This window comes from Rhipicephalus sanguineus, unplaced genomic scaffold (genome assembly GCF_013339695.2).
Source record: "Rhipicephalus sanguineus isolate Rsan-2018 unplaced genomic scaffold, BIME_Rsan_1.4 Seq875, whole genome shotgun sequence".
Classification (NCBI taxonomy): Eukaryota; Metazoa; Arthropoda; class Arachnida; order Ixodida; family Ixodidae; genus Rhipicephalus; species Rhipicephalus sanguineus.
Genome location: NW_023616188.1, coordinates 80 through 16696, shown reverse-complemented (window position 1 = coordinate 16696; position 16617 = coordinate 80). Strand labels below are relative to the sequence as shown.

General features: G+C 44.8%; 1 protein-coding gene and 1 pseudogene across 1 annotated transcript; one reads left to right on the top strand and one right to left on the bottom strand.

Annotated features, from left to right (window-relative positions):
- Positions 1–2603: 2603 nt before the first annotated feature.
- On the top strand, positions 2604–4324 carry LOC125756818 (tigger transposable element-derived protein 6-like; annotated as a pseudogene).
- A 240-nt stretch (positions 4325–4564) lies between these two features.
- Positions 4565–15830, bottom strand: LOC119378565 (ribosome biogenesis regulatory protein homolog). The gene is made up of 6 exons (XM_037647653.2): positions 15645–15830; positions 10797–10872; positions 8893–8931; positions 7143–7181; positions 5660–5782; positions 4565–4570 (listed from the first exon to the last, which is right to left on the bottom strand). Exons 1-6 carry the CDS (start codon positions 15794–15796, stop codon positions 4565–4567), a joined length of 435 nt encoding a protein of 144 aa, XP_037503581.2. The 5' UTR covers positions 15797–15830.
- Positions 15831–16617: the final 787 nt, after the last annotated feature.

Genomic DNA, 16617 nt, shown 5'->3' with positions numbered 1-16617 from the left:
AAGTTCCTTTCAAAGTTCTTTTGATCACTGGGACCAAAAAGAAGTCCAGTGGTACCAGATCGAGGCTGTACGGCGGCTGGGGTAGCACTGCCACACCCATTTTGGCCAGCAACACGGAGACAATAAGCGCAGTGTGAGTCCTCCTTCACCTCATTCGTCAGGACTTTTCGGCACCATTTTCGCGCGAACTTTCCACATTTGAAGATCCTCCGTCAAAACAGAACAACTGTTTTGGGTATTCCACACTCATCTGCGATCATCTGAACACTTGATCACCGGCCCTTGTCCAAAACTTGGCGCACTTTTGGCACTGAGTCCTTGACAGACTCCTGACCTTCCCGGAACTTCTTGTGCGACATGAAAGTTTGGCTTTGTTTCATCGCGTCGTCATTGTACGCTTTCTGAAGCATTTCGAGCATCTTCGCCCCGTTTTTACCTGTTTCACAAAAAACTTGAATGCATAACGCGGCTCCAAAAACTGGTCCATTATTTTTCTCGACAAGGGTGGAGTAGATGCCTCGGCACAAGGCATGACCAGCCTCAACAACCACCCACAGGCAACCGAAATCGGCTTGTTCTCAAGCTTATATCCTCCTCTAACTTCTCCGCCAAAAGCGCTGCCCCGCCAAGCGGCGTTGCCGGCTACCAAAAAAAGATTCCGGGAACTTTTGGGACAGACCATGTAATACAGTTCCAGGTGTAACTTCTTCATTATTAATGAGGTACAAGGGTTTCACCTGTGCTTCTTGCATGTTACATTACAGCGATACGTGGTACATAAGGTCCTCCCGTCGAGACTGTCCATAAAAGCCGTGAAGACAGTCCATATCATTGTTATCGCAATAAAAAAAAAACTTTTGCACTTACCCTGGTGGCTTAGCGGCTATGACATCATACTAGTGAGTACGAGGGCGCTGGTTTGAATCCTTCCCAGCTGCATTATTAACAGGGCCCATTAAAGAACCCCAGGTGGTCACAACTGATCAGGATTCCCCCACTATCATCGTCATATCGGGGTTTTGGGAGTTTTGGCACTACCCCACCCCCCCTCGGACCTAATGTTTATGTTATTTTTTATACACTTTCGCCTCTGTTATCACTGGTCGACACTCTAAGGCAAACGGGAGTATCTGCGGCGTCTATCAGCCACACAACTATCATCATCGGGGTTGCTTTGCCCCTTCCTTTCTCTAAAACTGTGCGCTGGATACTTTCACGAACGCTGTGTCATGCTGATAGCCACATGTCGTTCGTGATCGGCAAGCACCGGGCGTGCGGTGATAACTCAAGGAAAGCCTGCGAGATAGGTGACAATATTGTTGGGTGGCAAAAAGACGCCCCGAATATGCCTTTTCCTTTCTTGGAGTTTACGGAGCCTCAACTCCTTTTCAAAATGCGGTGTCAGCGACGAGCGCGTTATTTCGCCACTTCGAGGACCACCTTTGTGCACTTGTTGCTGCCGGCAGTAAACTGACGCCGGCGAAAGAGTGAGATAGGTGAGATCGCACGAATGATACGCCCGGGTGTTATGCACGTTCGATGCATTCTAAAGGTGCGCTGTCGGGAACGCAGCGTAGCTACGCGGTATATTCATCGCCTGACGTATGCCACAGCTAGCTAGGAAAAAATATATGTGATGACGCCGCAGTAAAGGTTACCAAAAATGCCTACTACTGGCGTTACCATCGAATCATTTCGGAACTATGCCAAGTATAGTGGCTGACATCGCGGCACAGCGGGCGGACGACTCATGCGGCTTTCGCCAATGCTTGCGTGTACGTTTGTACGGTGATCCGTAACTGAGCGTCTCTTGTTAATTGTGTGCAGCGCGTCGCCTGCTAAGCTCACCCAGTTAAGTGCTGGGATGTTCGCTGTAACGTACGCGTGCGTTTGTCCGTGCGCAGCGCGATTTCTCCGCGCTTGGAAAGCACCGGACCGAGCAAAAGTGTGCCGAGTACGTTCTCAGGCCAATGCGGTGACGGCGAGCTGCTTTCATTTCTGCAAGCGACACGCACTTAATTGAGGTGGTCCCGCACAAGGCCGCGGCAGCGAACAGAGTGTTTGGGTTGTCACCTGTTCTTAAAAGCGTGCAGTACACTTACACCAGCGGCAACAGCGCTAAGCCACATGCACTGCCGAGCAGGCAGTTTATGGTCGTTGATAAGTTTGTTGGGTTCGTCGCGGAGAAGTGCCGCGGCGCGTTCGTCGATAGCCGTCGTCACGCACGGTGTATTTCTGATGCTTATCCGTGTGGGTACACCGCACTCGCGCTGAAGTCGTACAGTCGAGCCCGACTATATCGAACTATCCCGTATATCGAACAATTTCTAAACACGGTAAATTTACATTGAGAATATATAGCAAAAGTTACTGTTACATCGAACGAAAATAGCAACGACAACCGATATATCAAACTCCATGTGCCTCAAAAGTGCCCCAGCAAGTTGGCTTTCCCTCGCCGTTACGGGGAAAACTGCCGGCGCCACCCTAGAAAAAGTGGTTTAGACCCGGTTGTGCACGGGCGAACACCCGCCTGCAAGAAATGATCCTGGCCCGCTCGCAGCGCTTACAGCCAATCAGAGGCCGTCGTGCTTTCTCCAAGGCGCGGAGGCGGTAGAAGTGAGCGCCATTTTTTCTTTCTTTATGCTTGTGTGCCTGCTGCTGCCTGTTTTCCTCGAGTCCTCATTCAGCGTGGTCCGTGCTGGTGGTGTTGCCTGTTGGTGCTCTGTGAACTTTATTGGCGCGCTGTCGTCATGGCTTGTGCAAAGAGGCAGAATTTGCCGTTCGCCGCAAAACTCGAAATCATAAATCGGGTCGAGCGCGGTAAAAAGAAGTCCGACGTCGCCACCGCGTACAAAATTCCAAGGAGCACCTTGAGCACTATCATGAAGAACAAGGCTGACATCAGGGCCAAGTCGGACAAAAGGCCAGGTGCCCGTGGCGCCCGACGTGTGCACACTGCTGTGTACGAAGATGTTGAAGCGGCCGTTTACAAATGGTTTGTGGACGTTTGGTCGCGAAACCTCCTGGTGTCCGGCCCTATGATCGAGCAGAAAGCCAAGGACCTTGCTTTCCTGCTTGGCAGGAACAATTTCCAAGGCGGTTCAGGCTGGCTCCAACGGTTCAAAGAATGGCACGACATCGTTGGCAAAGCTGTTACAGGTGAAAGCAGAGCGGCGGACCTGGACAGCGTAGACAAATGGCTCGAGGAAAACTGGCGAGATATCGCAGCAAGATATTAAGCACAAGATATCTTCAATGCGGATGAAACCGCTCTATTTTGACAAATGTTGCCAAACAAGACACTTGCCTGTCGTGGCGACAAGACTTGCAGCGGCGAGGCAAACAAAGCTCGTGTGTCCGTGCTGTTGGCAGCTAATTTAGACGGATCGAAAAAGCTTCGACCTCTGGTTATCGGGAAAAGCACGGCACCGCGGAGTTTTCAAAATGCGCTGTCGCTTCCAGTTACCTACCGAGCAAACTCAAAAGCGTGGATGACCGGGGAGCTTTTCGGCAGGTGGCTATCGCCATGGAATGATGATTTGGCAGGCGAAAATCGCAAGGTGTGCCTGCTCGTGGACAATTGTTCATCGCACCACTGCAGTACGACCTTCAGCAACATCGAGCTGCGTTTTTTGCCCCCAAACACTACGTCTGTACTGCAACCACTGGATCAAGGCGTTATACGCGCACTGAAAGCCGGCTATCGGAAGCGCCTGGTGGAGAGGCTGCTGCAGAACCTTCGTGTCGGCAGGGAGCTTAAGATCGACTTGCTCGGAGTTCTTTCTATGTTGAGTAGATCGTGGGCAGACGTCACGAAGGAGACGATCCAGAACTGCTTTAGGCGTGCCGGCTTCCGCATGCCTGGTGATGACACCCCAAATTCCGATGACAGCACTGAAGACACCGCAGGTGTTTCCGCCGAAGTTTGGAGCGAGCTGGCAGAGTTCCCGGGAGCTATCGACGGATCGACATTCGACGAGTTCGTCAGTGCGGACGATGATGTCGTCATCATGGGTCAGCTACAAGATGAGGACTACGTTGCAGACGTCGAGCCGACCACGAGCCAAAGCGACAGCAATAAGGAAATTGACGATGGCCCATTGCCTACATCCTCCGAAGTGATTAGTGCACTTGCGTTGGTCCGGCGCTATTGCGTGAATGTGGAAGGTTGCGGCCTCAGCTGCTCCGACTCGTTGGACAACGTGGAGGCGTGCGTGCTGTCGCAGGCAGCGAAGTCATTGTCACAGAAAAAAATCCAGGACTATTTTGTTCCAAAGTAGGGCACGCAAGTAAGCCACCATATTAATAAAGTACTTTTCTTATTGTTATGTGCCTTTGTGTCAAAATCCTATAGTGGGCCTATATCGAATTATGCCATATATCGAACTAATAAACGTTTTTTGGCGAGTTCGATATACCCAGGTTCGACTGTATGCCGAGACCGGAGGAAAACGACGTACCAGCCGGGAAAATGCAACAATGAGGAACGTAACAGTGGGGTTCTAGTGTACATGTAAAACGAGAAACCCTTCGGTGTTTTTCAAGCAAGGCCAAGTACTGCTTAAACCTGCAAATCCAAGAAGTAAATTTGATTCGCAGAATTAAAAACCGTTTCACTTATTGGACGGCACCTTCTTTAGTATACAGTAAAAGCTCGTTAATTCGACACCCGTTAATTCGGAAATTCGGATAATTCGGAGGGCTCTATTGGTCCTGGCCAAAGTGCATGTTAATCTATGGGACCAAACCTTCGTTAATTCGTCAGAATTGAGCTCCGCACCGCTTAATTCGGACAAATTCTGACGGCTGCCGCTACACAAATGTGTGGTAAAGCAGCGCTGGCACCACTGGGGCGAAACCGAAACTTGAGTGACATCGCCATCGTCATCAACTAGTGGGGCCGATCGCAGCGTCACCGAACGTTGGCGTCTTCTTTCTTCGCTCCACTGCGCCATAGAGTTTATACACTGCGCCTCCGACGCCATTTTCCCTTGTATTGTGTCGGCACCGTCGCTTCTTGCGGAGTTCTCTTTTTTTTTTTTTTGCCCGTTGTGACCGTGTTTACATGTGACGCCCGAGCATGCGGCAGTAGCTGACGATGGCATCGACGAGGTGTCAGCCGAGTCCACCGACGATGACTGCCGGACCTTCGATGCTGTCCTTCCCACAGATATGACCCTCTAGGACTACATCGTGATTCATGATTGTGTCGCCACGACTGGTCTCCAGCCCGATCAAGAAATTAATGATGTCACGACCTCATTGCACCTCACGGGAAGTCTCGGAGGCGCTTTTGATATTAGAGGACGTTTGCCTGAGCACTTCCGACAGTTTGCGTACTGTTGGCCATTTGGAAGAGTTAAGAAAAATTGTAATGTAAGCCGCAATCTGTGCGAAAACGCAGACGACCATTACAAAATACTTCAGCAAATAAAAATATGCTTCTCCATCTTGATTTTAATGTTGTTTTTCCTGTTCATTCGTTAATTCGGCATTCGGTTAATTCGGACATTTTTTCCGGTCCCGTGAAATCCGAATTAACGAGCTTTTACTATATTAGTATATGACCAGCATACTTTAGTTCATGGTGAACCGTCTGTGTAAAAAAAGACATTTATATCGCAATATGTGCGCATGGTCCTCCGACAGTGCTTGCCTTCAAAGCAACCAGCCTCACCTTGATGGTCTCGTCCCAGACCAGCTTCTCGCGCTTGCGAGATTTGATGCCTTTCTGCTTGGCAAACTCGGACCATCTCGTTGGAGGCTTGGGTTTGGGTACCTGCGCAAAGAGAATGCAGTGGGAACCACACACTGGAGTAATGGTTCCAACAAACACTTTTTAAACTTTTCAGATAATTCACCCCGAGTCACCTTCAGACGTTAAACCTGCCAGGATATCCATCCGTGGGCATGTGGTGCCCCCTGGGGGCATTAGCAGAAGACGCAGGCTCTGATCACACCCCTCTTCAGTGTATACTAGTGCGTGTGGCAGTTCTAAGATACAGGAAGTGCAAGTTCAGCATACTTTTTCCTATTTCGCTTAAGCGCTGAAAATGTACAAAAGTTCAGTATTCCACCTAGCCCAGCAAGCTGCTTTAAAGGGGTCGTGACTCCTCCCTAGGGCTTGGCGAGAAACGCATCCTGCAGAAAGCAGGCGCTGCTCTGAACAGCGCAGCTAACTCTTGCAGTTGTGCGTGGTGGCAAGGAGCATTTACATGTGCAGCGTGATGTTGAAACTTTCTCACATGCGCTCTCTTCATGCAGAGGCCCATCCTCGCTCTCTTTGTTAGGCGAGGTGCCCGCTATATCTCATCATACAGCAGATCGCTGCTATTGGCCAATAGCTGGCATAAACCAAGAGCGCCATTTGGATCAGATGCACTTCTTGCCACAGCGTGCCGCCACGTGCTGGCACTGTGCTTCATAGTCTGTTAAACATTACACAGTAAGCCATACTCGCACACAGGAATTGCAACGGGAGAGAGCGTCTGCGTTTCATCTAGCGCAGTCGCTTGTTTTCCTGGTGCCATCCGTCCCTGTGCAGCTTCCAGCATGCTCGTTGGGCCAGGAGAAAAGACAAAAATGCTTGAATCATGCAACAAATCCCTGCAGCTCTGTTCGTTCTTTACGGATTCGTGAAATTTTTGCGGCTATCAATTTATGAGGCAATAAACTACGATACTGAGGTCACGCGATGATTATCTTGAAAAGTGGTTCAGGACTCCTTTAAGTACTGGAAGGTGGTGCTCCCCACAATCGGGACTGACCGACCATGCTCATTTTATCTGCTGAACACAGAGGCTAAGGTGTGCACGCAACAGGGGCTGAGGAAAATTAGTGTGTAAATGAAATGCCCCACGTCAACAACTGATAAGTGTGCCAATTCTGGAATGGCCTGCCTCCATCACATCTGTTAATGATAGACCCATCAAGTAGAGAGCGTCTGTTACAAGATAACAGATTCTGCATGCATGGCTCACACTGACATAAAAGCGTGATAATACCAGGTATGAGCTGAGATAACACACGGAAGCAATGAAACTATGACAAACGAACAACAGCAGTAGTTGCAACATATTCTAGCTTGTTGCAGTATATCATAGCATGGGCAGAGAATGTCGAGAAATGTCGGGGCTTACCGGTTTCTCCCGGGGTATCCTTGTGGTCCCTGCAGGCAACTGAAATGATATGAAAACATGTGGGATTATAACTTCTGGCAGCTAGCTTGCCTAGCTGAGTGCAGTAGGGCAGTAAATATAAAACTAAATTTCAAACACCCTGAACAAGACCTGGCAAAGAATTTGGCCGCATGAAATTGCCTGCCACAGTTGAATATGACACGCTCAAATAACTGCCAAACTGAAAATATTTTCACCTGAAATGCTTGTTAAAAAAAGAATCTAAATGTGCAGTACTATGCACATAATCCATAGAATGGGTTCTCAACGACACCATATTTGGAGCCGCTACAGATAGAAGGAGGCCCTGCTTCAGAAACATGTCCATTTTTTTGTTTTTGAGCAGATTTTTATGAAACTTTGACAGCTTATGTATTTTTACGAATTGATTTTAAACATGGAGTCACTTAGAATAGTACACACAGCTGTGTGCATCACATTCAAAAGTGTGGAAATTTTGTGTTTACTACTTCGCACTTGTTCAAATATTGCAATATCATTCTTCTTGTTCATTTTCGTCTATATTATTCAACAAACTATTCATAAGCGATTGCTTGGGTTTAATTGAACAAGAAATTATGGAGCTCCAATACAAATAACACACCAGATTCGACTGCCTATCGCTTTACATCGAATTTAAAGGAGTACTGACGCGATTTTGAGACATCGCAAAAGAGACATATGACAGGTCTGCTGCTAGTACGTCATGAGTTGCTGTCTCCCCGTGATGTCGCATTGCGATGACGCATCACTGAGAAGCCGTCCCCTCGATATCGAAACCGAAGTGTTTTTTTAAGTAAGCAGTATTAAAAATATATTCGATGCAGTCCCAAGCATCACAATACTTTTCTTAGGGTTCTCGACCCCAGTGTTTTTATTTAGTAAAACAATAAGAAGATATTTAAAATTTGTGTCAATACTCCTTTAAGTAAAACACAGCAAGACTTCTTTTCCGCATTTGTCAGGCAATACAAAAAAAAAAAGGGGAAAGAATAATGAAAAAATAAAGTCATAAGGCCAAAATAGGTAGCTGAAAGGTAGCCATTTTTGAAACTAAAATTGCCATCGCAGTGACGGATCCCACCTAAAAATGGCGCCACAAATGCAGTCTTCCTTGCATTAGCAGTTACCGCATCCAAGGTTTTGCTTATGCAGGGATGTCCTCTTTCTAGTACACTCAAACCTCAATATAACGAACACGTATATAACGAATTATCGGTTATAACGAAGTTATTTTAGTGTCAGATGCGACTTTGTTATAATGAGGTTATAGTGGATCTTTTACTTCACCCTACCTGCGTAAACTACATCAACGCACGTGTTATTTACAGCTACTCTAGTGTGCGACAGCTAGGGCAGTTTCACAAATACAGTGAGTATTGTGACGTCAAATATTGTGAAGTAGTGAATATTGTGCAAATACTGTGAAATATTGCGATGTCGCAACAAATCCTCCTTCTCTGTGCTGACATGTAATCAAGTTTTTGTAGAAAAACAACGTAATAATCTACAGCTCTTAGCATTTTCTGTAATCTCTAAAAGGCTTAAGCATGGATCATAATCTTTATTGTAATGCTGTAAATGCCATCTCGGCAGTTCTTTAGAAGAAATGCACCATCTGTAAATGTTCAAGTTCATGCTGACCGATGTAAATAATTTGACCACAGTGGAACACAAGACTTCCATTTAAGACGACACCTGCTCATCTTACCACAGCAACGACGACGTCCTCTCTCCGCTCCGTGGGCAACTGCAAAAATGTATAAAGAAAAACTAAAATGAAGCAATTAATTATATTTACGATGACTGTTAACGGAGTTAAAGGGCATGCCACACTGCATCATTTATTAGCATCAACTAAGCTATACTGTGAGGGATCAGGTAATTGAGCAACTTGTGAGGACGCTTATCATTGCAAAAATGTTTTCTTACTTGCGCAATTCCCTCTTCCTTGCATGTATACGAGATATAAGGTTCGCGGCAGCTTTCACAGCAAAAATTTCAAATGGTTTAAGGAATTTAGAGGACAGTGACAAAGTGCCTTTTATTGAGGTAAAAAAAAAAACATTATGTGCGACACCTTCGAAACAAAACAGTTTTAAAGAATGAAGAATTACTGCTTTTTAAATTGCACACTGAGCAACAAAGTGCTTGATAAGTCATTTCTTGCATAAACCCATTACCAGCTATCATAAAGCATGATGGGTGCATGAAGGATGACAACTGGATCGGATTGGCTAGACTCTTAGCTCTGATGAACTTCACGATAAAATACAGAAATTAAATGTGCTAAGCTCAGCCAAAATCAAAACTGAAGATGTTTCGAGCCCTCTATAACACATAAATGCCTTCAGGGTCTTGTAAATGCAATTTCACACTCGAGAGTCTTTGAAAGTTTCAAACAACTCTCTGAACCGTATACAGCATGGATTTACCTAGAATTACATAAAGAGTTAATAACAGTGATTACTTCATTAGTGTAGCTCAAGCAATTTATTTACTAATCTATTAAAGAACAAGAAAAAAAAAACGACATAATGTGACTAGAAGATTACAACTATATAAAAAAAGTCGGATAGTAACTGCCAGACTCGTGGAAATCACATCCCTACCCTTTCCTTTGTGCCCATAAAAATATTCTACTTTTGTTTTACAAGAATCTGGCCTAGACGGCTTTCCTTATTCCGAAAACTAGCACAGTGCAGACAGGCTGCAATGTGTTCAAAAGCGCACATTTTAGTGCATACGAATGTAAATTCCCATTGTGCGGTGCGCATAGCTGTGGCCGGTGTAGTCATGTTGCCGATGTTTTTGTGTTATGGAGAGAACAACCATTCCAAAACAAGAAAAAAGAAAACCGCGCATGGAATGAAACCGCAAATGAATAAGATTTACTAACAGTGCAAAAACACCAGTGGAGACAAAGAAAGGACCTAACTCACAAGAGATAAATATGTCTATTCAAAAAGCAATGCTCTATATACAGTCACACAGAACCAAGACAGCTCTCTTGCAGTGCTAGTAGACCTTAAGCGCATTCCACTAACACACCCAGTGCTACAATCTTCCATAAATCAAGCTACCTTACAAAACACACAAGTGTTCTTAGCTGGGCTAGTTTGTTTGTGTTCATTACGGTTCACTGGAACAGATGATGAGACGTGTGAAACGGATGACACTACTGGTGTTTTCCAATGGTCGAATGGAAACCTGTGCTTCCCACAGGTTGTTTCAGGGCAACTTCATCAACAGCGGATTGGCCAGACTCGCCCTGCCGACGAGGCATGGATTTGGTTGGAAATGGCATGAGAAAAATCTGCGACTACTGCGCCCATGCCAAAAAATCTCCACACAATGGTGCACCAACTGGAACATTACGATTAAGTTGCTGTGAAAATGTACAAAGTAGAAGCTGGGCACCACGGCACATGACAACGTCCTTATACGTGTGGGGCAGTTCTCCCTGCCAAAAGATTCAGGTAGATGAAATTCAAATGTTTTGTCTACGGTTTTCGTGGCCCCTCCAAATCAACTACTGGGAGAACACTGCACAGGTTATGGCTTTTTGTTACTGAAATCAAGCTTCTCTGCACTCCACACTATTGCCAGCCGTACCTGAAAGAGTCTGTTGATTAGCAGCTGTGTGTCATCTCTGGCAAGCTCCTTGAGGTATTCCTCTCGAGACTGTGACCTGCAAAAATAAATAATAATAATAAAGAAATAAATAAAAAAAGACAGCAACGTGCTACCATTTTCTATATCTACGTGCATAAAAATTACTGGTTTCAACGACTGGAAGCCTTACGCTGTCACTTTCACTGCAATACGTTGTCTAAAGGACAAACTTTCAACTGGCTGAGCACATACTACTTGATCTCACCCCTACTTGTAAAGCCTTTGGGTGACTGAGTAAGAAAATAAGTTAAAAATAAACGCAGCATCTCCTTTAGGAGTTGTCTGAATGATGTGTAAGTGTTGAGTATTGTTGAAGGTAGCGGCCGTCCCCGGGATGCCATTTTTGGGTGGAGTCTTTGATCTCTCTAACACTCGTGAGCATCTAGAATGCTGTCCCCTGGTATACACATCCTGCAACCACCGAAATTTGCATTTGGCATCAAAATTTGGCAAAGTTTAATTTTCCTGATGTGTGCAGTTTTCTCTGTCGGCTTTACATCTCGTGTGGGCTTTTAGTCCACTTCCACAAAATTCAACGAAGCTTTCATAATGTGTGTTATCTGGATAAATTTGTTTTACACCGTGGGTACAACGCATTCATGTAGGTCACATATGTTTGTATTGCAAGCATGGATGTGTAGTGTAGTGGTTAAGATATTTGCCTTCAGAGCGTGGGGGTCTGGGTTCAAACCCAAGCACCAGAGTGAAAATTTATTTTCTTTTATTCATTTATTTCTTTATAGCGGCAACCATTTTATATGACCGAGGGGCAGACTGTTCTCTCATTGAGTTGGCATAGTAATTTCAAATATGTACAGACACTGTTAAAGGGAACACTTGCATGCAGGGCATGCTGGCAAAAACATAGTGGCTTAGATTTGCATAAAACTACTGGTGGTTGACAGTTCAGCCTCTTTTTGACAGACTCGTGCAGTGTATGAACAATGTTTCCCTGTCCACTTGCTGTTAGAGGGCCAGCAAAATGAAAGGTGCTCACCTGAGTGCTCCCTTTAACAGTGGGCCGTACTGTACATAAGACACATTCCCCTAGAGATGCCTAAATCATGTTTTTGCAAAGCCCAGCAAAATGAGATTAAGCACTGCACCTCTTAATTATTTATTTGCTCATTAGAAAAAAACCTGCAGCCCCATGCAGGCATTATTTCAAGGAAGCAATACAAGTAAGAGATACACTAACAAAAGAGGGCCATTATTTTCTGCCTCAAAGTCACACAGTACTGGAGTCACACAGTACAGGCCAGTACACAGTACAGGCCAGTCCACAAAGTCACACAGTACAGGCCAGTACTGGAAGACATACAAGCATAGTAACTAACTACAACAGCCTTGATTGAAGCATTGCCAAATAAATGTTTTAAGCGGACCAAATGCAAACACGGATATAAACTGTGCAATGCTTACACTGCTCATTACCTATCAACGCAATATTTTCCTGCGGATTAGGAGATGCTGATATCAATGCCCTGCGTGTTGATGCCAAGAGCTTAACAGGACCCAGAACTCATTACTTAATTCATTATTTTTTTTCCTTCTGTAGTGACACCACCAGAACCCTTCAAGGATGGTTTTAAAGATTAAAGAGCCTGAAGTAAAAAAATGAATAAACATTGATAGAATGGCATGCACACACGTGCCCAAGAACTGGCTTAACACACTTCATGTAATGTCCCAGTTGGCACTGCCCAAAGTGTAAAGCAAGCATTGGAAAACTGCAGGACAGAGCACAAAAATTCTTACGCAAAATTGCACATTCCCTGCTACATGCCACTAAATGTCATTTCGATCGAATGTTCACAGTAGAATTTTTAACGGATGGCAAATGTTTCCTCACACTGTTGAAAAATTGTTTCGCTTCCATAAAATGCAATTAAAGAGGATCTTTCACAATTGATGAAAATAAGCAATAAAGACTTTGCCTTTTTTTAAAAGCTGTGTGGGTGAAAATTTTGATGCTGACTGTGTTGTGACTTCTGAAAATCAAAGCGGATTTTATTTAAACACTTAAGCATTTCAGTGCCGACACTGAGACAAAACTGTGTATCCGTCGACTCGTCACACGAGATGAATCGTTATAAAGAGATGAGATGAAGAGATGAATAAATTTGTTTGGCGGTGCTGGGTACTGAATGTTCAAAAGCCGAGTATTGTGCATTCTTGGCTATACAGTCACGCTAGCAGGACGTGAATATATCTGAACCACGTGAATACGTTGCACCGGCAGTACGAAACAAATGTAAAAGGAGAGCACTATGGATGAAGACCTTGTTTAAATATTTCATGATGGTGGAATAAAAGCCAGTTCTATGACAATGTGTAAAGCCAACGTGGAGCATTCTACACAACATAAAAATTCCGACTTTCTGAAAATTTAATGCCTTACATGCGTTATGATGAATTCTAGAAAGATGATGAAAGATGCCTTGCTGGTGTCACTCAACAGCAACGTTTAAGGGAAGGCAGCAACCATAGAGTTTCCCACAATAAAACTCTGTGGTTACACATTACTTAAAACAACTCCCAATTGAGATTCCACACAGAATTTTTTTAAAGTACGAGAGAGTTTAGGTTAGCACCTGTATTGTGAAACCTGTGCTCACTATGTTGGCCTCACAAAATAAAAGTCCAGAAGAACTATTGCTTTGTCATGTATGAAAGGTACGTGTTTTCTTGCCATGCTGAAATGCAGTGAAGGGTAGGAAATGAAAGAATACAACTGATTTCGTTTAAAGAGGTTTGCAACCAACGATTTTCAATCTTCAAATGATTCTTAAGACTCTCTCGTGGCACAGGCTGTGAATATGAATGGCAATTCTTTTTAAATGAAATAATAATGGTATGTGAACAATGTCGCAATATGAAATGGAAGCCAACATGATGGGTGCTCTCGTAGAATGCACTATAAGATTCTGTTGCAGTCGCAAAGGCTGGCCAATGTGCCACCACCATTTCTTTGAAGATGGTGGTTGGGCGTTAGTGTAACATGTACTTATAGGGACCTTAAAGATAAAGTCTGCTTTAGTGGCAGTCTCACAATAACTGAAACTGCTGCACCACAACGAAACAAACACACATAAAGTGAAATAAATAGACAGGGAAATTAAACCACCACGAGTTATTATTGTAAAAATCAAATAATTGCTATAAAGCACCCAGGAATACCGAGGAAACTTATCGATATGTTAATTAGCATTCTGTGATGACAATATGTCACTGTTTGCTGAAGATAACCATGAACACAGATACACACAGGACAACTGATAGTATGTGTGCGTACTCGTGGCTATAACAAATTTAAGAATGTTTCACGAAGTATCCAAACCAAAGGCATTTTAGATATTGAAAGCTGCACTGAATAATTCATTTATTTCCCTTTTTTCATTGTGGTTATGATCAAATGTCGGTTGTCCAAATGTTTGGGGCTACATCGCATGGCAAAAAAAAAGAAAAAAAAAAGAAGAAACGCTGATAAATGTCAGCCGGGAATGGTGGTAAGTAAACGGACATGCTAGGTACGTCAGAGAGTCCGACGCTTGTACCGTTTGAAAACAAGAAAAGTTCATCGTACAAAGAGCTGCCAAAAGGACTGCACTGCTGCGGCAATGGTATTTACAAGCTCGCACCTTATATATATATATATATATATATATATATATATATATATATATATATATATAGAGAGAGAGAGAGAGAGAGAGAGAGCATAAAGTAAACTTGTCCATGTGAGAGGCTCACAGGATCTGTCTAACCCCAAAGATGATTTAAACCCAGGATGACAATTTGCCCTACTCACTCTGTTAGCCTGTCATATCCACTAGCATGCACGAGTCACTCCTACACACGTGCACCCCTCCCCCCCCCCCCTACATATCTTTAACACGGATGAAATCAATATTTGTTGTAGTGCTGCTGATAAAGGTGTGGTGTTTCAAACAGCGGTGTATGCGCTGGAAGCATGTCTGCATCAAAGCGACAGTCGATAGACAGCACTTTTAATGTTTGTTTCTTATTTCTCGTGTCGCTGCGGCGGCTGCATTTTCGATGGAGGCGAAAGTGTTTGAGGCCCGTGTACTTAGATTTAGGTGCACGTAAAAGAACCCCAGGTGGTCGAAATTTCCGGAGCCCTCCACTACGGCGTCTTTCATAATCATATCGTGGTTTTGGGACGTTAAACCCCAGATATTATCATCATTATTTCTCGTGTTCGCACAGCTGTTGTAGGACTTGTCAGGGCTTGTCAGAGGCGTAGCTTTCGCTTTTAGCATAGTTTTTTTTTTTTTTACCGAATTCACATTCGGAAACGTACTTATGCACGGCTCATTCCTTATGCACGGTTATTATTTATGCGTGGTTCGTTCCAGCACGTTTGCCTTTGGTACGAGTTGCCTCTTCGTCGCGTCAACTCACTACCGGGCGGAATATAAAATGTTCGGCGAAGCGAAACGAGCGATAACAGCCGTAAACACGAGTGCACCGCAAGAGGGGAACGCAGTCATCGTTGTCACGTGATTCGGTTTCACCTGCCCGCAAGCGTCAAACACGCAGCGAAGCGGACATCCCGACCTGTCGCGCAAAGATGTAGGACGTCACAACCGCTGTCATTACAAATTTTACCCGCTACAACAGGTTTCGGGCGACTGAGTGGCAGCTGACGTCACGCTATTACACCGAGTAACGAGAATTTTCGCTCTCTAGACAGGGCGCATCGTCCAAGAAGTGATCGGATGGCCGACACGTGCTGTGTTTACACTTCGCACGGCGGCGCCTTACTTGAGCTTGGCGGTATCCAAAGGGTTGGGGTCTGTGCCAAGAAGGTTGCCGAGGTCGAACTCGAGATCCAAGTCCTTTACGACGTCCACGGGCTTGTAGGAGGCCTCTTTTTCGGCAGCCTGCAGCAATATTTGCTCCGCCAAGGCGGCCATGATGCAAAAGAGCAGTGTTGTTGAACTCGTGGCTTGCTGTCGCTGAAATAAGACCTCATATAAAAAGCAAGATTAAGAACTGAAATCTTTATATGAACGCTCGTTCGTTAAAACCTATAAAAAATGGTTTGAAATTATTATTTAGGCCCAAATATATTCAAACTATGGCAATCATGGCGTATTGTTGGCACTGTTGCATTTGCAGCACATAAAAGCACAGCCTTTAAGACCTGTAATTCAGACTCAGAGATAACCATTGTATAATTTTATAAAGTAAACAAAAAATACGTCATATGAATTTGCTTTTCAAGACAAATTTAGACAAAAAGGTTTTATGTAGGTGCTAAACATATTCTGGCATATTTAAAGAACAAGAAGAATAAAAGTTATTTACGTAGTTTTTTTTTTAACTGGCAGGGTGCGTCAAGTCGCTTGCGATGAGCAGACTCGGCATCGCTACCTTCTGCAGCGCATTCTGTTTGCCTCTCCCGAAGTTTCAACAGAAGGGGCCCTCGATTGGCTACATGTTTTTACATCGGCCAATCACGGCTGCGTTTACAGCGAGTACGCGTCGGACGACGTTGTTACCGCTTTGCTTTCGCCGTCCCCGCTTTCTCCCATCACCGCTGGCACGCTAGCTTGCTGGAGTGGCGTGTGCATGTGTGATGGTGGTGTGTCTTGTGTGCGACGACTCTTCACGGGCAAATCTCATCGTGACATGAATAGCGGGTGTTGCCGTTCCTCGCCGGATCTACTAACCGCGACTGTGGTGCTACATCGTCCTTCCGTGCAGCGGTGGTGACCGCCGCTGTGTTGTGACG

Excerpts from the sequence above, each read along its gene's own strand:
- LOC119378565 (XM_037647653.2), bottom strand. The coding sequence starts at position 15,796 with ATGGCCGCCTTGGCGGAGCAAATATTGCTGCAGGCTGCCGAAAAAGAG. Across the intron at positions 10,873-15,644 it reads TTGGATACCGCCAAGCTCAA|GTCACAGTCTCGAGAGGAAT; the intron begins GTAAGGCGCCGC and ends TTATTTTTGCAG. Across the intron at positions 8,932-10,796 it reads TAATCAACAGACTCTTTCAG|TTGCCCACGGAGCGGAGAGA; the intron begins GTACGGCTGGCA and ends ACATTTTTGCAG.